Consider the following 22452-nt stretch of genomic DNA (forward strand, 5'->3'; position numbering starts at 1 on the left):
ATAAACCTACACATAGGAAACTCTATACAACTTACCCCCCACTCTCTAACCCAAACCTAACTCCAACCCCATTAGCCCCCTACCCACCACACCCTAGGTCAGCGAAACCCCAATGGTTCAGCAAACAACACATAGTGAGAGACACAGGACAACCTGGACGGGTTGGCAAGGATTTGCCTTACACAAGAGATAGACATGATGGCTAACTTAAAAGCGATTACATTAAATGTGAGGGGGTTGGGAAACCCCATTAAAAGAAAACGCATTACCTCATACATAAACACCATGAAACCACACATCACCTTCCTACAAGAAGTACACAACCCCCCCAAAGGGAACAAACTTCTGAGCGACCCCCGCTTCAGTCAACAATGGGTGGCACAAGGCTCAGGAAAGGCTCGTGGAGTTGCTGTAATACTTAATAAAGACCTAAACTTCAAAGCCACAACAGTCCTGAAGGACAAAAAGGGCAGATTCATTTTCATCAAAGGAACACTAGATGGCAAAATTAAACTGACAATCGGCTCTATATATGCCCCAAACTCAAAACAACTAGAATTCTTCCAGAAGACATTGAACAAACTTCTCTCCTTCATGGAAGGGGAAGCCATCCTAGGAGGCGACCTCAACCTAAATATGAAAGGCATATCCCTAAAAAACATCCAATCTACAACCCCATGGGCAACTTTTCTTCGCGGAAAACCCCCAATAACTAGGGACTCTTACAAGTTAATAAAGCTGCTAAAAGACAGGGGTCTCTACGACATTTGGAGTGAACAAAACCCGGGAGACACTACCCACACATTCCAATCTGGACGACATGGCACAACGTCCAGATTGGACAGCATTCTGCTCACACAGAGTCTAATCCCTCAGGTGGAATCATCAAACATAGGCAACATTAAAATCACAGACCATGCCCCAGTAGAAGTCACCATTAAAATAGGAGAGAGAACACATAGTACCCCATCATGGTCCTTTAGCCCCATCCTAACCACAAACAAACAAATTAGAGAAAGTCTCACAAAAACCCTTCAAAATTACTTCAAAGAAAATGATGTGAACAACATAACAACCCCCCTCCTATGGGACGCAATGAAAGCAGTCACCAGAGGAGCTTGCATAAAAGAGAAAACACTCCTTAAAAAACAAACCTCCACAAAGATTAGTACAATGGAACAAGACATTACAACCCTCTCATCTCGCTACAAACAAACAGGATCCAAAAAACTTCTTAAACTCATAGAACAAAAGAGAAGGGAAATAGACTCCCTAGAAATCAACAAAACAATGATCAGCATTCTATATTCTAAACAACGCTTCTACGAATATGGAGGGAAAAACTCCAGACTATTAGCAAATAGATGTAGGAAAAGAACACTCAAAACAAGAATACACTGCATCACCAAAAAAGACGGCAACACAACATTCTCCCCCAAAGAAATAACTTCAGAATTTGCAGAATTTTACTCCAATCTATACACTTCCTGCAACCCACCTGAGAAGGAAATAAAAGAATTCATAGCAGGAATGACCATGCCTACCTTAACAGATGAAGAACAGGAATACATGGACAGGCCCATCACCCCAGAGGAAATAGACGAGGTCCTCAAAAACCTGAAACCACACAAAGCCCCAGGCCCAGACGGCTTCACAGCAGAATTCTATAAGAAATTCAAAGAACCCCTAATGCCACACATGACCCGCCTATTTAACGACATCATGAAAGGGGGGCCCATCCCCCAAACCTGGACCCACTCCAAAATAGTCTCCATCCCAAAACCACTGAAGGACAACCTCAAAGTTGAATCATATCGCCCAATCTCATTAATAAACCAAGACTACAAGATATTCACATCAATCCTGGCCAACCGCCTAAAAAACTTCTTACGCAACTTAGTAGCCCCAGATCAGACCGGCTTCGTCCCCGGTCGCAATATCACAGACCCCATCAGGAAACTGCTGAACCTAATCGAACACAGCAAGGCAACCAAAACCCCACTGACAATCATGTCTCTAGACATCCTCAAAGCCTTTGATTGCCTAGAATGGAAATACCTGTTAGCAGTACTAACTAGCATGAAATTTGGCCCAAACTTTCTACAAATCCTCAAACAAATATACTCCGAAGCCTCAGCAAAATGCAGAATCAACAACATAGACTCGAATAACATAGAAATCCAAAGAGGCACAAAACAAGGATGCCCACTATCCCCCTTCCTATTTATACTAGCCCTAGAACCGCTAGCAATCCGAATCCGCGCGGCCACAGACATCAAAGGAGTGGAAATAAAAGGCAGAACATATAAATTAGGGCTCTTTGCAGATGACCTAATGGTCACAACATCAGACCCCTTAAACACAGCACTCTCCCTAACCAGAGAACTCAACACATTTGCAACGGTGTCAGGCCTGCGAGTAAACTTTGCAAAATCAGAAGCCATGTGCTTCAATACCCCTCCCCACACCCAGAAAGAACTCACTAATATCACCAAAATAAAACTCTGTCACACCAAGTTCAGATACCTAGGGGTACAAATAACCAAAAATCTCAACAAATTATACCTACACAACTATAAACCCTTGTGGCGACAAATAAACAAGGACCTAAAGAAATGGAACAACATGAACTTCACCCTCTCAGATAGAATGGCAATGATCAAAATGATCACTCTCCCAAAACTAACCTACTTATTCCAAACCCTCCCAATCTGGATCCCCCCAATCCAACTCCGCAGATGGCAGAGAAAACTACACTCCTTCATCTTCTCACATAAGAAACCAAGAATAAGCACCAAATACCTGCACCTCCCCACCTCACAGGGAGGATGGGGAATCCCTAACATAGAAACATATTACAGGGCCAACCAAATTCGACATATAATCCCATATATACTGGAAGACGAGACAAAACAATGGATACACCTAGAGAGAGACACAATTGAAAGTACCTGCACCACAGCATACCCATTTCTCCCAAACAAACTAAGAAAGATCCCCACAACACTTAATAGGTACACACAAACCATGTTCAAGGCATGGAAAACAGAAACGGACAAATTATCCCCAACCACATCCCCACTACTCCCCCTGGTCTACCATCCGTTATTCCACCACGCAGCACAAAACATCCAAACTAAAACTTGGCAAACCAAAGGCCTACACCGCCTAATAGACTTTTACAAAAATAACACACCTCTGACAACACAAGAAATACAAGATAAACTAGAAGACACCCAAATACCCTGGTTAGCACAACACCAATTACATGCCCTCTTAAACAAGCCAGCAATAAAACTAGCAGCAACAAGACCCCTGACACCCTTTGAAAATCTCCTCCTAACAACAAAGGGTCACGGCAAAGGGATGGTATCTGCAATATATAAAATACTGCTCCAAAATCCCACAAACCCCCCAGACACAATAAAAAAACAATGGGAAGACGACATAGGCTACGAGATTAACCCCACTCAATGGACCAGAATGTGGTCTAAACCCCCCTTTAAATCCATATCAGCAAAAAGGAAAGAACTCACTCTGAAAACCATCTACAGGTGGTACCTAACACCACGAAAACTAGCACTAATACGCCCAGGAACCTCATCAAAATGCTGGAGAGGATGCACCTCAACAGGCACATATTTCCACATGTGGTGGGAATGCCCCAAAACCCAACAATTCTGGAGAACAACCGTAAGAGAAATAGGTAAAATAACCCAACAAACATTAGAACTTACCCCAGAACTGGCCCTGCTAAACATCTTCCAGGACAATAACACCTATCTACATCACAAAGAACTCATAACCCACCTACTCTCAGCAACCAGAAGCACCATAACCAGACACTGGAAAGACCTGTCAGGAGTAAGCATGGACCAATGGTACCAGGCGGTATGGGAAACAGCCCTACTAGAAAAATTAACCAATAAGTTGAAATTGACACGGGGACAAATAGAAGAAGACGGCTTCACACCAATATGGCTCCCCTTCATCACATACACAGCCCAACAAGAAAATGACAGAAATCCACCAACAGCATACAAATCAATTTGGCTAACCTGACCCAGAACACCCACCCACCCCACTCACATAAAACAGACCACCACAGCCAACCACAAAAGAAAACTATATCCTAGGCCAACCCCAACAACTCTCACCACCAAAGGAAAACAAATGCACAACAAAGAACCTGCACAACCGACGCTGACAACCCCCCCCCACACACATTAAGTAAAACAGAAACATTGCCACACCCCCTTCCCTTATCTACCGCTCCCCCCCTTTTCCTCCCCAATGTCTCAACAATTGAAACTGATCTGTAAAAATGTTATGAGAGACATTGTACACGTCTTTGTAAACTGAGAAAACCGTTAATAAAAATATTAAAAAAAAAAAAAAAAAAAAAAACCAACGTGAATATTTAATGCATCTTCAACTACAAATCCGTAGACACCTGGGGACCACCTGAATGAAATTCATGGACCACTGGTGCTGTAGAGTGAGGCCAAATTGAAATGCTCTTTAAATGTTATTCTGGAGAAAGTAACTTCAAATGTCACATTTTAAAGAGGGTTTTTGCTATGGAAGGCACTTTCGAGATTTAAATTCCTTTTTAGTTAAAATTTTAATTCCATGAGAGAGTCTTAATGGCTTACTAGAGTCCACTGGAGCTTACACCAGATGATGAGGTGGACTCTGCTACCAGATATTTATACCACAATAAATCTGTAACTGGCACTGCAAGACTCTCTTGTGTATGTGTGTTTGCTATGGAAAGTAGATTAACACAGCTACCCCTCTAGAATATCCTACAAAAAGATAATCACAAGTATTATCACAGGCATAAATATACAACTGTTTATCTGGAGTCTTGTACTGACAAGGTAATGAAAAATACCAGGTGTTGTTAAGAAAGATTAGCATTTGCTAGAAATGTATAACTATGTGTTGAATATTTACCTCGTTACTTTTAAAAGAACACCAGTGAATCTTTCATGCTTTAAACCTCTGTTTCTCCCTCGGAAATTATCTTTCTTCCTAGGAATGGCTTCAAAAGAATTAAAACTAACCTTAGAGGTGAGGTAATTTGCATTTTGTTTTGATTGAAACTGAAGTTTGTAAAATGTTTGAAATGTTAACATTAGTATATAATTTGTTGTTATGTCTGAAGTGGCGAAGCCATAATGTAGCAAGGTAAATTTAAGTAAATAGATATAGCCTGAGCTTGTTAGAAACAAAAAATAAACTAAAACATAATTTCAGTAATATTTTAAAGCAATATTTTTAAAACAAGTATCAATTGAACAGTTGCTTAAGAAAGTAATAGGGACTCACTTGCCCAGGCTTATAACCAATACTTTGTAAATTAATCAGCTAAATTAAAAAGGTACAAATAAAATACTTCTAAGGTGACAATTTAAGGCGAATAAATGATAAAAACCGATGTTTCTCAACCTAGTAATAAAATCACTGCTTTAAATATTACTGGGTGTTTTCTTTGTTTCTATAAGTACTTTTAAATATATTGCAATTTCCCATGCAAAGACAAAAAAAGTGTAATACAAAATCCATATGCATTCCATGGTGTAATTTGCAACAAAGTTGCACATAAAAGTAAAAATATATAATTAGAACAGATGGCATCCAATTGTGTCACTCCTCTTGTAGAATGGAGTTCCTCTTCTGCAATTGGAAATCTGCTCCAGTGGGTTGAGGGAGGGCCGCAACAGGGAGGAGAGGAAGGGGAAGTCCTGTCACCTTCATTTGCTTGACATTGGGTACACCCACCCCCATGTAATCACATTTTTCTGTTATTTCAGGATGAAAATATGGTTTTCATAGGCGGCTTGAAAACCCTTCTGCCACATGCTGTCAGGAGTCTAATTCGAACAAATAAGCTCAGCATTAGCAATACTTCTGGAATGGCAGAAGGTAAAAAAAATATTCCTCATGTTGAATATAAGTGGAGATGTTAGTGATGTTATTTTATGATAGGCATGAACTAATCTGTTTTTCAGCTGAGGGTCACATTCATCCTAGCTTACTTACTGCTCATAAAACGATCAAGTTGATGACTGAGGTGGGACGGATTTGTACCCCTATGGGGGCAGGGGGGAATTTGCTTGAGGGGCTGGACCAGGGCCCTAGCATGGGGATTATCCACCCCGTTTTAGGAGGAATCAACAGGTATTAAAAAATTTTTTAGCTCCCAACATAACCCTTCCGCAACAATTTGGTTCACTCAGTTTTATCACAAGAACATTGCTTTTTGTTCTCTCCTAGATCAACTTATTTCTTTATAATAATATTTCAGAATTAGGAATATTTCTTTTCTATATCTAAAGCACCATAAGTATTTTTGATAAATTGCTATGCACAGTTCTTACATACACTGTAAAGTCGTTTCATGAATACAAATATCAACTTAGTACAATATTGTGAAGTTACATCTCAGGTAAGTTTCACTGTAATCACCAATAACGTATTGGAATATACATTTGATTTATAATACTAATAAAAAAGAGTATACATTTAATATTTGTCTTTTCCCTGTTTTTTATTTTCATTTCATTTTTATTAAGTGAATTGTGACATGTATTACGTTCAGTCAAAAGATGGTTTATATACACTGCATAATACTTAAAAACCAGTTTGCTAAGGGTACAGCTTTTACCTAACCACAATTACTTCTCAGGGTAGCCTTATTCTTTTTATTATTTATGCCACAAATACTAACTTTTCACTTGCAAGCTTCACTGTTTGTGGTCTGAGTGTGTTTACAAAGTGCATAAAATAAAACTTGACTCATTGGCTTAATATAGCAAACCTACTAGTTGCTGCTATTTAAAGTTGTTTGCCTTTTCAGGTTGTTTTGCCTTTTTGTCCTCAGTTTGAAAATTCATGAATAGGCTGGAGAACTTGTTGCAAGCCAAAAAACATAGAGCAACATATAGAAAAAGAACGTGACAAGATGTTGTGTGTTAAAACCAATGAAGAAACTGCATCTGAATCAAAGACACATCCATTTATTTCCGCTGCTATAAAATAGCAGAAGACTGGTATTACAGCACGAATGTCAGTTCCTAGCCTCAAGTCTAGATTCTTGATTCAACTTAGCATATGTTTCCAATATACTATTCATGAGTTAAACATGGGTAATGTTGAAAACATCAACTGAAAATGGAATGCCAGAGAAATACTTTCAGAACACAAACCGATTGCATATGTATAAGTTTAAATGTGAGCTTCGTAATGTTCGCAGGATTTAAACAGGCAAACGTTGTGATTCTTCACAAATCTCTTGCGGATGACTTTGAAAAATTTTGCCAAGCAAATGATGGTCCACTTCCACTGTTGTATAGAAGTAAACCAGGGGAATGGAAATGCCAGTCCCTGAGCAGTGATGCTGATATTAGGTATGCATAGATAAAAATTCTGCCAGGTGGCATAAGATGATTGTGGTTTTTCTTTTCCTTGCATAATCAGGATTTTAGTGCTGCCTCTTAATTTTTTCTGCTATTTCTAATGTCCAAATCATTCTGTACCATGCTGGTAAATTTAGGTTATCCACGGTGTTATTGTAAGTAGCAATTGCAAAATTAAGTCCCATAAACATGGAAAGCAAAGATATTTCTGGAGTAAATTCAGTATTGTCATTTGTAATATTCCTTATGTGCATCTGACCAAAGCCTTCGTATCAGTGCGCATTCCCGCCAGAGTTTGAAATATGTGCCTTGCATCCCCTATCCCCACCAGCGGCAGACCTGGGCATGGAGGACATGCAAGCCAGTTGCCGTGGCATCTTATCACCAATGTACTTTTTAGCGCAGCCTCTTTAATATTAACAGGAATTGTTTTCACAGGGTTGCTAAGCCCACAATTTGCCCTCATATTTGTTTTCAGTTACATATGCCAGATCTTTTTTTCAATTTACATATGCCAGAACTTTGTTATATTTGTATCTAGGAAATATTCACAAAAACACCCACACACAAAATCAGTCTTATAATTATTACATAAATACTTCGTGTGTGTGTGTGTGTGTGTGTGTGTGTGTGTGTGTGTGTGTGTGTGTGTATGAGATATAGAAGGCTATTACACTATAATGCTATGGTTAAAACCTCATAAAATATTAACGTTATGGTGTTACAGTGCTACGGCTCTGTTTCATATTTTTTTAAAAAAACACAAAGAAAAGTGGTTTAGTGATAATTGAGACGTTTATTTTTTAAAAAATAAATCGGAGTTATGAAATGGTACCCACCACAAGCGTTATAGTGAACATGTGCCTCCACCCACAGCAGCTGTCTAATGCCCTTTGGTGTGGACAAAACATAGTGGAATGTACACACAGAAAAAGGGCACTATCCTGATAGCACATTGAGTTCAGTGGGCCTTGCTCCAAGTAAGTAAAAGAGTGCAGCCTGAATCCAGTTACCCAGTTCAAATAATCACTTTCAGAAGGCTCTTGGGGATAATATTTGTTTATTTTTGCAGAACTGACTGTCTGCAGTACAAGAAATATGAGAATGGCGCATGTACAGGCACTCTGACAAGTCTGAAGGAGTTTTCTGAGCAGCTTAAAGACATGGTGACCTTCTACCTGGGCTGTAGCTTCACGTTTGAAAAGGAGATCCAGAAAGTTGGCATTCCTGTAAGAAATGTCGAACAGAAACTTAATGTTAGCATGTACAAGGTAAGCAGAGATTATTTGCTGGCTTCTTATTTAGTGGTTTACATCAGCAAAACAAAACCTGCTGCAACAGCATTCCCCCTGCCCCCCAAAAAATATGAACCCAGTTTTCTGTCCAGACAAAGAAGTGAGTCATTTCAGTATTTCTTTTTTATCTCTATGTTCTCAGCATTATGACATCCTACAAATTCTGCAAGCTCATAAGGACATATTGGGCTGTGAGGGTGGCTGGTTAAAAAGATTTTGCAAATGTAAATACATGCATATCCAGGGAATCCTTCATATATTGGGGTGGGGGGACATTAAGAAGCTCATTTTTGGATGGTCCTGTTTTGCTTCCAACGTAGCTTTTCATGGAAATATCCTCAAATAGTTCTTGAAATGTATATTTTTAAAACCTTACCAGACTGCTGTGCCTTGCTGGGATACAGAACATTTTCACTGTGACCTAGTAGCAACCATGAGACCTATTCCTAAAGACAAATTGGAAGCAGTTGTGCGAACAACCTATCCGATGAAAAAATCACATGGAGCACCAATTCACATTGGTAACCCTGGTCAGTGCATTAAGAAAAAAAATTATGTAATTAATATAAATATAAAATATCTCTATTTGTGTGTGAAAGAGAGGCAGAGACATATCATAGGCTGCAAATTTGTTTCTCTAGGGAAACGTACTTCTCATCCAGGTTTAGTTTTGGGATGACTTTATACACAAGTACAGGAATAGCCTAAGTGAACTTCACATTGACACCTAATATAAGACTTGGGCCCAATTTACACAATATATTTAAAGCTGTATAATCCACTTTAAACAGTCATGGCTTCCCCCAAAAAATCATGGGAAGTGTGATTTGTTAAGGGTTCTGAGAGTTGTTAGGAGACCCCTTTTTCCTCTCAGAGCTACAATTTCCAGAGTTGTTTAACAGAATTCCCAGGGAAATCTGGGAATTGTAGCTCTGTAAGGGGAATGGGATCTTCCAACAACATTCAGCCAACCACACCCTTAAGAAAGTATGTCCACGATCAGGACATTAGGCTGCCATACTGTAACTCAGTGAGACTTACTTCTGGGTAAACATGTATAGGATTGCTTTGTTAATTGCTGTTTTATAATCACAGTCTTTGGGTTTTCCTTTAGCATAAAACCATTCCTCCTGCTGCAATATTCATATGATTTTATCGTGTTTGGGATTACAGGTTTGTTAGGAATCCAAGACCTTTCCAATCCAGACTATGGCGATGCAGTACAGGCTCAGCCTGGGGATATTCCAGTCTTTTGGGCCTGTGGGGTTACAGGTGCAGAAGCGGTCAGCAATTGCAGTATGTATGAATAATGAAGATTTTTTAGAATTTCTCCTATAGTATAGAAAATTGCTACCATTTTCTACCAAATTTAAATAAAAACTCAGCTAGAAAAACCTGACAGATTTGTTTCCAGTGTGGGTCCATATACTATTCCACTAAGTCTGACCTAAACTTGGAAATTGCCTTTCAAAAAAAAAAGCTATCACCCTCTACCACAACTCCAACCTTGTCAGAATGCTGCCACAGACATAAAAAGAAAAGGCTATTGGCTACTGTCAAATTTTCTGCCAAATATTATGTTATTCATCTCACTGCCTTCTATTTAACATAAGTTGCATAACTTATATAACTTAGATTCATTTCATTGTAAACATAAAAACAATGCTTAAAAAGTCATTTATTAAGTAATGTATTTTTTCATGAATACCCATTCGTAATATTCACTTGATTTTTTTCCTTTCCTGACTGCAGACAAACAAGCAAAGTGCTGCAAATTCCGCTTCCATTTCAATTTCCAATGAACATCCATACTTTCCAAAGACTTCCAAAATTGTTTCTCAGCTCCTGTACAGGGACCATACTTAAATGTGGGGTCTGTCTCCTGACTGGAGGTACAGCCAGACAACTCTGCCTTTCAGGTTAAAATAGGGTATCCCCAGAGGTGAGCAGTTCCAAGCCTTTGCTTGCAATGCTACTGCTGCTCTTGTTTATTTTTATAGGGTTGCCAGGGCACAAACCCAGACACCCCTCCCAGCAGGACACCGCCCCACCATCCCTCATCTCTGTCATTTGCCCCCTCCCTGCCGCTAACCCCTTCCTCACCCACCTGCTCTCCCCCTCCTCCCCTCTCTTAGGGTTGCCATACTGACAGACTTACCCTTCACACGGAAGCTCCGGCTTGCTGGTGCCGGGGGTGACTCTGTGCCTCTGAGCGGACTCCGCTATGGGCTCTGCCTCTCCCTTTCAGGCCTTTGACCTCCAAGTGGCCACTGGCAAGGTCTTATCCAGGATCAGGCCTGGGCAGGGAGGCTCGTCGCTCTGTGGCCTCTCCAGTACTGCCTGGGCCTTCCCCTTTGACGTGGCTTAAACAGCAATATCCAACGTATTTTTATTGCTGCATGGGTGAGTACAAAGAAGATAGTTTTGGTGCTTAAAGGAGATCTGTCCTCCCACAAGATTGCCTATTTGTCTTTTTCAGAGTCTCCGCTTGCTTTTACCCATGCTCCGGGTTGCATGTTTATTACTGACCTAAAAGTTGAGGATGCCGCAGCGGGTGATGGTAAAGATGTCCCTGAAGTCTATCGCATTTGTCAGAATCCTTTGCATTACAGCATCACATCAGCAGCAGCTGTGCAAAAAATCAGATGTCTGGAAGACATGGTAGGAGTAGACCCAGGTAGACGCATTCCTATTGAAAAACTTTATTGTAAAGATTTATCTGTGGCACATTTTCCTGCATCAACTCCTGTCAAAGGGAAGATCGAGACACTGAAGGGGGCACTCTGTTCCTGATAATGTGCACATGCCCATTTCTAAACTTGTACTCATAAGTGCTGCGTCATGAGCCCCATAAAGATATCATGGAGGGTAATGGGAGGGTTGTGAGGAGGCAGCAAGGCTGGGAAAGGTCAGGGAGTTGGAACAAGAGGACCCAAGAGAGGGCTTGATTGAGATGGGAGAGATGAAATCAGGCCCCCATAAATGTCTAAGCTGGAAGAGGGGGCCAGTGATCAAGAGAGTCAGGAGCTGGATCCTGGGGAAGGTTCACGCGGGTCCCACTCCATGCTTCATAAAGGGCCACCTCCACTGCCAAACCCCTATTGCCACTCCTGTCAGTAAGGAGTCTCCTCCAGGAAAGCTACTGGAGAGTAAGTTGGAGCCAGCACCTTCAGCATCAAGGATACAGAGGCACCAGACCCCACCCACTTGCAAAAGTGCCTGTTAGGTTGCCCCGGAGCAAAGATGCCTGTCTTTTGCCATGTTAAAGCTTGTGCTTGCCCCTCTCTTCAAAAGGAAGAGAAATGGGGCTGGTTTGTTGGTTGGGTCATGAACACTTAGCCAAGCAAATCACCTGCTGCCTCTTTAACCCTTGCCTTGCCTATGTGTCACTCAAGTTTATGCATTGAAAAATTTAACAGAAACAAAAGGAAGCCAATGCTAATAACTCCTGCAAAAACTGAAGCATTCAATATATACCTATTCATATTCTTGTTCTTATCATTAATTCATATGCTGCCCATCAGACTGGGTTGCCCTAGCCACTTTGGGCAGCTTCCAACAAATTGAACACAGTAAGCACAGGAAAACATCAAACATTGAAAACCTCCTTATACAGGGCTGCCTTCAAAAGTCTTCTAAAAGTCAGGTAGTTGTTTATTTCCTTCTGACATCCAATGGGAGGGCATTCCACAGGGCACGGTTAACCTCTGTGTTGCATCATGGGCAAGGAGTAAGAGCTGCAAAGCAGCACTGAGTTTTTAATTCTGGTGCCTTGGTACTGTGAGATCTTGCAGTGGATATTGTGAAAACCTGTTGTGGATCAGCATTCCGCTCAGATTAGTCCTTGCTTGAAATGTGCGGGTGAATTCTCCGATAGTTATCTAAAAGTTAATATGTTACTAGCAAGGCAATACGCTCAGGGATGATTTCACTCGAAAAGTTGTTTTATCTGCCTTTAGGGGACAGAGGTGTGACTCATCTGCTTACTCAAGATGAACTCCTGAAGGCATGTCTGTCCATTTCCCATGCCCAGTCTGTGCTGATTACTACGGGATTCCCTACCCACTTCAAGTATGAGCCGCCTGAAGAGAACGATGGGCCTCCAGGGGCTATTGCAATGGCAGCTATGTTGAAGGCCTTGGGAAAGAATGTAGCTATCGTAACTGATCAAAGAGCTCTGAATCTGAATGAAAAGATCATCAAGGAAGCCGTTGAACAAGGTACAGCATGGGCATTGTAAAAATAACCTGATTACCATATTTTTTGCTCCATAGGACGCACCTAGTTTTTAGAGGAGGAAAACAAGAAAAAAAATTGCTTTCTTGAATTGTCCTAGGCATAGCAGCCAACTCCTAGAGGCCTAGGTGCCTTTGCCCCCCCCCATTAAATACTTGAGGAAGCTTCTTTTGCAAAGGGGAAAAGCTCCATTTTTTGGAGGATCAGCTCAGAGTTGTGCATCTTTTTTGCAAAGGGGGAAAGCTCCATTTTTTAGGATCAGCTCAAAGTTGCTGAGTTTCCCTGCAAAGGGAAAAAATCCTGTTTTTATGGGGTTCAACTCACAGTTCTGCAGCTTCTTCTATAGGAAAGGAAAGGGACCCATTTCTACAGTTTCCAGACAGATAATCTAATCAGCCAGTCACATGTCTCCCTCTGCAGACATCAATTGAGGCCTAGGCAAGGGGCTGGGAGGGGCTGGGAAGGAGGCTAGCTCTCTTATCTCCCTCCCCGATCTCTTGCAATCAGCTGCTGAGCGGGTTCCTTTCAGCTCATTCCCTCTTGTTAGCCTTTAGCTCTTTCTTTTAAAAAACAAAAAGCAGGATCTGCCTTTAGCCCCTGGGCAATTCAGCTCCAGGGACCACGCATTCGCCGCACAGACATTTCCTCTTACGTATATTCCGGCGTATAAGACGACCCCCAACTTTTCCAGTTAAAATATAGAGTTTGGGATATACTCGCCGTATAAGAAATACGACCCGGCGTATAAGACGACCCCTGACTTTTGAAAAGATTTTCCTGGGTTAAAAAGTAGTCTTAAACGCAGGAATTTACAGTACTTTTTAGGAGGAGAAATGGAACGAAAAATATGGTAGGGTCTTATGGAACGAAAAATATGGTATGTGTTGCTTGCTTTTTAAAAAAAGTTTTCAGTGGAGTTAAGAGGAAGATAAGTAAATATCTTGAAATTTTAAAAAGTGACCACATTTTCAACTTCCAGGAAGATATAGGGAGGACCCAGCCTGGACCCAGGTCATAAACAGTCATGGGGAAAAGAAAGTGCACCATGTATCACCATGGCCAGATCAAACATCTCCTAAGTATTATGTTTATCATGGGGATGCTACCAGTACTGGCATCCCCATGATTATCTCTCCTCTAAAAAGTTAGGACAGCCCTTGGTCCATGTCTTCATAGCACATTCCCCACATGTGGATAAGATGGTGTATATATTTTGTTAATTAAATCCCTGACCATTGGCCTAGTTGACTGGATCTGGTGGGAATTGGACAGCAGAAGCGCCTGGATTCTTCAACCCTGAGTTGAATGGGTTATTGCAATATCAAAGTAAATCTATGGCTGGGTCTACATTCTATGCCTCTGGTTTTGCCTTCTTGCAGTAACACTCCACCTCCTCTTCCCAAGACCATTTATCTTTGTAAAAGTGATGGAAAGCCATAGGAGTAAGGCATGAATGAGCTAGGTCCATGCTTCCTAAACTACTGAGCAGCTGATAAAACGTTATAATTGCAAGGAAATAATGCAATTATTGTGTGAGCCTTGCTGTCTTTTTATACTCCATTGAATTCTGTTATATTCTAGGGATACTGGAGACACCGGTCCCTATAATTAGCTATCAGAGTGATTCTGTGGATTCAGCTTTGCTGTTTTTGTGTGAAGATGGAAATCCAGAAAAGCCTAGGTATGTTCCTTAAAAAAGCAAAGGAGTAAGCAAACTGAGGAAGACATAACTGTTTATCTCATGGCAGTCTTTAAGCCCTCTTACAAGCAAAGAGTGATGGGTGAGAAGTGGAAGAAGCAGGTTGCCAGTGGAATTATAATAGGCAGTTTCCTGAGGAATAATCCAGAATAATACAGGGAGATATATGTGAATGGAGGGATTACAGGAGGGTAGGGGCAAGAGATAGCGGCATTCGCCTGACATGGGGGCTGTACAACAGCGAAGAAAAGGAGCAGAAGTAAATCTATTAGATCTGAATCGTAGAACTGCTTCTCATAATATAATTTCTTCCCATTAACTAGATTTAATCACCTGATAGCAATTGAACGTACTGGGATGGCTGCAGATGGCAATTATTATAATGCAAGAAAAATTAATATTAAGCATTTAGTGGATCCCATTGATGAACTATTTCTAGCTGCACAAAATATCCCAGGAATTACTACAACAGGTAAGTGTGGTGCCATTTTTGTTCAATAACCTAAAGAATGTACTATTATTACATGCTAGTGAAAACCATGAAGGTTGATGTCTGTTATTCCAGTTTGTTTGCTGCATGAAACTTTGCAGAAGTAGAATGACTGGTAATGGTTCAGGACTGAATTTCAAGATGGATAAAGAGTTGGTCAGGAAATAGCTACTTTGGTATTCAGGAGCTTCCTGTTGAATTCAGGAGCTTCCTGTTGGACTTCGTGGACCTCTGTCTATAATCACTATAATCTATAATCACTGGGAAATCCTGGGGGAGGAGTGAAGTGATACAAGGCTGGAGATTGGCAAATATCCCAATCTTCAGAAGGAGTGAAAATGAGGATCTGGGAGGTTGCAGAACTCCAGTATGGATTAGAAAGGCAGTAATGTTATTCTGTAAGTTAAAAAGTCCATTGATTATATTGAATGGTCATTTTATATCAAAAGCTTTTTAATAATGGGATAACCTTCGGGAAATGGGTCTAAGCTGTATACTCAAAATGGATTTAGTAAGCTTGCTTAAATCCTAAAGTGAAATAAAGTGATTAATGGGCTTACATTACCTGCTTTTAATTTGACTAAGTTGCATTGATTTGTTTTATATGCAAATAAATTAATCTCGATTCCGCCCCTCCCCCCCAAAAAAATGTACCTGGTGTACTCTTGGTTGACCATTGCAGCCCCCAAGAAATCATGGTCCAAGTTGGAATCCAACATGATTAAGACAGATGTTGACTTTCACTTTGGTCAAATGAAATGTAGGTCTATATTGATGAACTATTGAATCCTTAATTGGCTATTACTATATTGCCTCCTATTGCTAGAGAGGAAACGTTACTTTAACATGACCATTTTAGAAAAAGAAGAAGAAATGACATTTTAAATACTCTGTTAACAATTCTAAACAAGGAACTGTTCAGCAGATGAAGTGCATTGAGAAGCATTGAGGTGTCCTTTAGCAGGAAAATGATTAGAGCTGTTAACAAGACAATGATAAAATTCAATGCCTGCATCCCTCCTCTCTGTGTAACGAACTTGACCACAATTATAAACAATTAGTTGATGAAACTGAAAACATAATAGCAGCAAAAGTAGAATCTAGACTATATGCCAGGATTAACAATTTACCAATAATTTAAATTTTCCTTGGTAATTTGATGTTAAATTAGTTTAAGCATTGCTGTGTTTTTAACTTTGTATTCAAGATTTCACTACCTAGCTGTTAAAAAACAACACATCCAACCCTCCACTAAAGTACTGTAACATTGTATGTTTCATTAATGGTTTATACTGTACAGTATTTATAAATAAGTATGGTACTTCACCATACCTTGTCAATTTTAATATAGGCATTGGGGATGGAGGAAATGAACTGGGAATGGGAAAAGTGAAAGAAGCTGTAAAGAAGTACATTAAAAATGGAGATGTTATAGCTTGTAACGTGGACGCTGATTTTACAGTTGTTGCAGGTAAGTGAAGAACGGGCTAAACGTATATATGAAATTGGAACATTTACATGGAACAGAGGGTATTATTAAACAAATGCATCCGATCGGTGCAAGTCACTTGTACAATGTGACTTGCCTGCCTCACTCCCCCTGCATGTGCACAACAACACCCCCACCCCACAATTTTCTGGCTGCTTCACTCCTGACATTTATTACTATTATTATTATTATTATTATTATTATTATTATTATTATTCCCATTGAGATGCCAAAATGAAATTTTGCAGGCCTCTTCTTCTTCTTCTTCTTCTTCTTCTTCTTCTTCTTCTTCTTCTTCTTCTTCTTCTTCTTCTTCTTCTTCTTCTTCTTCTCATTATTATCACCATCATCATCTCTTGATTCTTCCATAGAAGAGAGTTAGGCACCAAGACAAGTATCATAAGGGGGAGTGTGAGATGTGGAGTGCTTAACATATGCAAGAGTGATGTTTGCAATTTTGTATGTTTGCTTTGCTGTTGTTGTTGTTGTTCAGTTTTAAATCAATTATTTGTATCCTATGCATTGCGACCAATTGTGACGGCTTACAGCTTTTAGCGATAAAGATTCATTCATTCAGATTCTTCCATAGGCTTAACAGGCAGAGAAATCTGCCATCCCCTCTTTGTCTCTTTGTTCCAGCCTGTCTTCCTCAGCTCACATGTCTTCCTTCTCTCCCCTGCTCCCCATTTTCAAAGCTCTTGCAAAGCACCATAATTTTCCTTCAGCCTATATCACCCACGCTGAAACCCTAAACCTTTTCTTTCCCTGCCCACTAGCGCACACAGGTGAAGGAGGAGCCCCTCCCTGCTTGTCTGGCAGCCTTTGCCCTCCAATTATTTCCTTGATCGTCCCCTGCTAATGGCCTATTTTAGCGGCTATGCCAAGTTGGCCTGCTGTTAGCATAAGCTTACCCCAGGGGTTACAGCATTTGGCACAGTTTTAACCAAACCTTGATTAATTCTATTATCTACTAAATCCAGACATTATGGGGGTCCACACGCCACCCCCACAGTACTCATAACAATATGTTAGTTCCTTATCTAATCCAACCATGATTCATGAACCAGTGGAATCCCACCATAGAGAAAGCCCACCAAAGCACAGTACGCTGCTGTTTGAGCCTAGATCTAACAGTGAGGGAATGCTTCACCCTTTTAAATTTCCTTCTATCATGTAGGCGTCAATGGCATTAAATTCAAGAGCTGGCAGTCCATAGGTTCATCGGTTGTTCGGTTGATACCTTGTTTGAACACCATACAGGCATTCAAAACTTGTGCGTCCCAACAGATGTCAAAAAGGAAAACAACTACCAGACTTTTAGAAGACATCTGAAGTTCAGGGAGGCTTTTAATGTTTAATAGATTATTGTGTTTTATTCTTCTGTTGGAAGCCGCCCAGAGTGGCTGGGGAGACCCGGCCAGATGGGCGGGGTATAAATAATAAATTATTATTATTATTATTATTATTATTATTTATTTTTATTTTTAAGGGGTTTCCAACTGGGGAGGCTATGCTGTCGCTTGCGCCCTGTATATCCTCAACACCTGTGAAATACATGACCGCTATCTGAGGAAAGCTGTGGGATTTCCTAGGTCATCTGCCAAAGTGAAATGGACATCAGCACTCCCATCTGTGGCCAAGGTATTCTCTTGGAAGAAGATAGTACAAAAATATTGTATTAGGATATTGACTCTTTCACATATACCGGTAGGCTCATTTTCTGATATGTAGAAGTCATCACTGTTGTAGCCATGGGAAAAGAGATGCATCCATTAAGTGCTTAAGGGACAAAGACATATTATAATACAGTTACCTTTCTCTCTAAAATCCCCCTCTTCCAGTGTGGCTAAATATTGTGCTGTTGTATGTACAATTCTCCAGAAACTAATTTCAGAAACTCGTGTTGTTTTCTATTGCTGGTGTTCTATATCATGATACAATTACTAGTATATTTTATTATTATAGCATTTTGGGTTTTTTTGTTTGGTGTTGTTTTATATATTTGTACAAAATTTCTTCTTTAAATACTAGTCATTGGCTAAAGAGATTGCTTTATTCTCTCTAAAGAGCCTGATATTAATATGAGACTAGGAACATTTTCATTTTTGCTCCCAACAATGACTGCCTGGATTTAATAGCAATAAATAACATTGGTTGGTTCATTTTTAAAGGGTCTCTCAGTGGGTAAGTTTGTAGGAGACCAAAGGCCATCCAATGTTCTTTGTCCAAAAGACAAACAGAACAAACTATTCATCATCCTTCAATCTACCTGTACAAGCTACAACCCTGTGTTCTCTTACAAGAGAGAAAGTACCTGAAGACCATATAGCAATACATTATTCAAGCAAAGCTGTACGGTAGAATAATAATAATCAAGCAAAAGTAAAAGTCCACTAGTCAGTTTGACATCAGGTGAAATTTCCTTCTATATTCCCATATAAGGCAACTACACAAACTCCAAGCTTACGTAAAACCAACCCCAGGAAATGTAATGCAGAGTGACTTCATACATAGAACAATTCAACATTTGTGAGGGACAATACTTTCTAACCCTCAGAATTTAAATCTAACTATATCCTTCAAAGATTTGTCCACCTAAGCTGAGCCTCTCATGAACTTTTGCTCCCCAGTTTTCTCCTTCTAATAATTAAGAACCACCATCTGATTCCCAGCTGTTAATCTGAATTGCTCATTCACTCTGGAGAACATGCCGGCTCCTGGAATTCTATTACTATATGATTTTAAAAGCATAGTTTAGGTGTCATTTCTTTTGCACTGAAACCCAAGTCCCTCTCTGAGTAAGTGGACAGAAGCAACTCCTTCATGTTGTTTTTGTTTAGTCGTTTAGTCGTGTCCGACTCTTTGTGACCCCATGGACCATAGCATAGCACGCCAGGCACTCCTGTCTTCCACTGCCTCCCGCAGTTTGGTCAAACTCATGTTTGTAGCTTCGAGAACACTGTCCAACCATCTCATCCTCTGTCGTCCCCTTCTCCTAGTGTCCTCAATCTTTCCCAACATCAGGGTCTTTTCCAGGGAGTCTTCTCTTCTCATGAGGTGGCCAAAGTATTGCAGCCTCAGCTTCAGGATCTGTCCTTCCAGTGAGCACTCAGGGCTGATTTCCCTCAGAATGGATAGGTTTGATCTTCTTGCAGTCCATGGGACTCTAAAGAGTCTCCTCCAGCACCATAATTCACCCTTCATGGATCAATGCCTTGTCATGGCGAAGGGGCTTGAATAACTCAGAGAAGCTATGAGCTATGCCATGCAGGGCCACCCAAGATGGACAAGTCATAGTGGAGAGTTTTGACTAAACGTGATTCACCTGGAGAAGGAACTGGCAAGCCACTCCAGTATCCCTGCCAAGAAAACTCCATGGACAAAAACAACTCCTTCATAGATCCCTTTAATGGGATACCCTATTTCTGGAGGGGTAAGCGAGGAGAAGAGCTGGGTATCGGGGGCTGGCGTGGGCTGTTTAAATCCCCTGGGAGTGGACCTGAGGGAAGCATGATTGTTCTCTCAGGCACACCCCCCGAGGAGCCCCGCCCTCTGCGCCAGCCTGCCATTGGCCAATTAGAAACTGATAGTCTTGGATAATCTCAAAAGACAGCAAACAGACCACTCCAGAGTTTTATCTCACGAGGTACCTTTCTGATCTGTCTGTTGGCTGTGTGAGAAGTAGTTTTCAAAAACCAATGAGCGCGGAATATCTTGAATGGTTTAGCATGGTCTTGTTGAACAGTTTCTGAATAACAGCTGTACTGACAATAATATCTTACTTTTTTGTGCAGGAAGAAAAGTTGCTGAACATATTACAGCGACTCAAAGTACGCAGTGGGAAAACTGCTAGTCTGGCAATGGAAGTAGATGGGCTGCCATTCTATGACATTCATTCAGCTATGCTTGAGAAGCTGCTGGAGGAAACTCTGAAGTAACTCTACCCAACAAGATGTTGATTTTTATTTTATTTCTAATAGTGATATATAAATATTTTAATAAATATAAATAAATAAATAAATAAAGATATATAGACTTTGCGAAATGAAGAATTCTGATAAAACAGATGACCTTCTTGGGGTCCCTTCCAACTCTATAATTCTATGATTCTGTTCAGCTATCTATTTTTCTCTGCATTTCAGAGTGATAAAGCAAACACACTCGCCTCATTCAGACATAATGCTGAACACAGTTTAGCATTATGTCCAAACCCAAACATACTGTGTTAAGTCCGAACTATGAAACTAGCCAACTTCAAATCTTGGTTTATTAAGCTGGTTTGTTTCAATAGCACCTAGTTAAGGTTGAGCATAGCTTAGGCTTCCAATGTGATGCCAAAACGGAGACAGAAGCTTCTGATCTCCTCTTCCTTGTATCTGTGCTAGAGGCAAGGAATGGGGAATACACAGGCTCAGTGCTCAGTAGGGATGGAGGATAAATTCAATTCAGTTCACAGTAAGAGGAAAACTTACTGAATTCGCACTGTCCACAGCAGTATGCAGATCAAAACACAGCCATCCTTCAAAATTTGCCCTTCTCTGAATTTTGCAATGCAGTTTCTTAACCAAGTAATATGTACAAAAATACATGTAATAGGGTGACGTGTGCATTCTGTATATTGGTGATAACAGCACAGAAAAATGCATTTTCATACGGAAAAGTGCATTTTATGATAAATTTGCACTAAAATGCTGGTGAATTTTCATGAGGACACTTAGAAAAAAATCTCAAGCTGATGCAGAAATGTGGAGAACTGAATTTAAGATTGGAAAAATGAGACAGCGTTTAAACATCAAAATTTGTGGAAATGTTTCTTAGTGGTCTGTATCTATGGATATTGGGCAGTCTAGGTCCTCCAATGTTACTGGTTTGTTTATCCTTGTGGAATGTTTAGTCTAGTAGAAATATCACTGCCATCTTCAACAGATGTTTGCCCTGACCCAGAATTTTTTCTTAGTGATGATATAGTCATTACTTTAAAAGTTGCTTCATTTGCCTTAATGGTTGCTACAAGTCAGACATTTGTTTATTTTTTAAAGATGAATGTGATCTCTTACCATGAATTTACAATAAATTAATCTTACAATGAATTATTGCCACAATGTTTGTTGTTTCCAGCACAATCTTGTTTATGTTGTTACAATCTTTTCCTTAATATACTGTACAGTAATACCTCGGGTTACGAACACGATCCGTTCCGAGTCGCAGTTTGTAACCCGAAAAGTTCGTAACCCGAACGCAACCCGAACCGCCATTTTGCGCATGCGCAAAGCGCTATTTTTGCGCATGCGCAAAGCGTGTGTGCCGCTTCTGTGCATGCGCGGGACGTGCGTGCGGTAAAAAATACTTCCGGGTTTACGGAGTTCGTAACCCGAATTGTTCGCAACCCGAGGTGGTCGTAACCCGAGGTACGACTGTAAATGCAAACAGGCCATTCAGAATGACAGTGAATTTCTATGGGGAAATATTTTTACCAAAACATCCCCAAGGCCGCTATTGTTTCTCATTGTGTCTCTATTTTGAAGTGTCACACCCTTGGCCCATTAGAGAAGCAGCCTATGTGTCCCTATGTCTATTTGAGGTGTTCCTGATATTTCCTTAAAGAGAATTATTATTGTAATAATATTGGGAAGAGGAAAGTGTATTCCTGAGCATTAGGAATGCACTTCGGTACTGAACCTTTTTCTGGACAACTACAGCTGTCCATGGAGGCAAAGGTTAATTCTGTGTCCAGGGCACCTGTCTACCAGCTCCATCTGGTACGCAGGCTGAGACCCTACCTGCCTGCAGACTGTCTCGCCAGAGTGGTGCATGCTCCG

General features: G+C 40.5%; 1 protein-coding gene across 4 annotated transcripts in view; it reads left to right on the forward strand.

The window, feature by feature from the left end:
* Positions 1 to 21723, forward strand: part of DGLUCY (D-glutamate cyclase) — a 34203-nt gene extending 12480 nt beyond the window's left edge. Inside the window, exons 2-14 of one of the 4 annotated variants that reach the window (XM_035101911.3) lie at positions 5042 to 5076; positions 5820 to 5931; positions 7262 to 7415; positions 8497 to 8695; positions 9099 to 9249; positions 9893 to 10015; positions 11199 to 11396; positions 12679 to 12939; positions 14537 to 14636; positions 14978 to 15126; positions 16496 to 16615; positions 18123 to 18274; positions 20428 to 21723. In XM_035101911.3, the coding sequence (XP_034957802.3) occupies positions 5042 to 5076; positions 5820 to 5931; positions 7262 to 7415; positions 8497 to 8695; positions 9099 to 9249; positions 9893 to 10015; positions 11199 to 11396; positions 12679 to 12939; positions 14537 to 14636; positions 14978 to 15126; positions 16496 to 16615; positions 18123 to 18274; positions 20428 to 20571 (1898 nt within the window). In that variant the 3' untranslated portion in view covers positions 20572 to 21723. The remainder of the gene's footprint in view (positions 1 to 5041; positions 5077 to 5819; positions 5932 to 7261; positions 7416 to 8496; positions 8696 to 9098; positions 9250 to 9892; positions 10016 to 11198; positions 11397 to 12678; positions 12940 to 14536; positions 14637 to 14977; positions 15127 to 16495; positions 16616 to 18122; positions 18275 to 20427) is intronic. The other 3 variants (XM_035101913.3, XM_088672723.1, XM_088672726.1) reach the window with 3 other exon arrangements.
* The last annotated feature ends 729 nt before the right edge of the window (positions 21724 to 22452 follow it).

The sequence above is a fragment of the Zootoca vivipara genome, chromosome 1 (genome assembly GCF_965207765.1).
Source record: "Zootoca vivipara chromosome 1, rZooViv2.hap1.1, whole genome shotgun sequence".
NCBI lineage: Eukaryota > Metazoa > Chordata > Lepidosauria > Squamata > Lacertidae > Zootoca > Zootoca vivipara.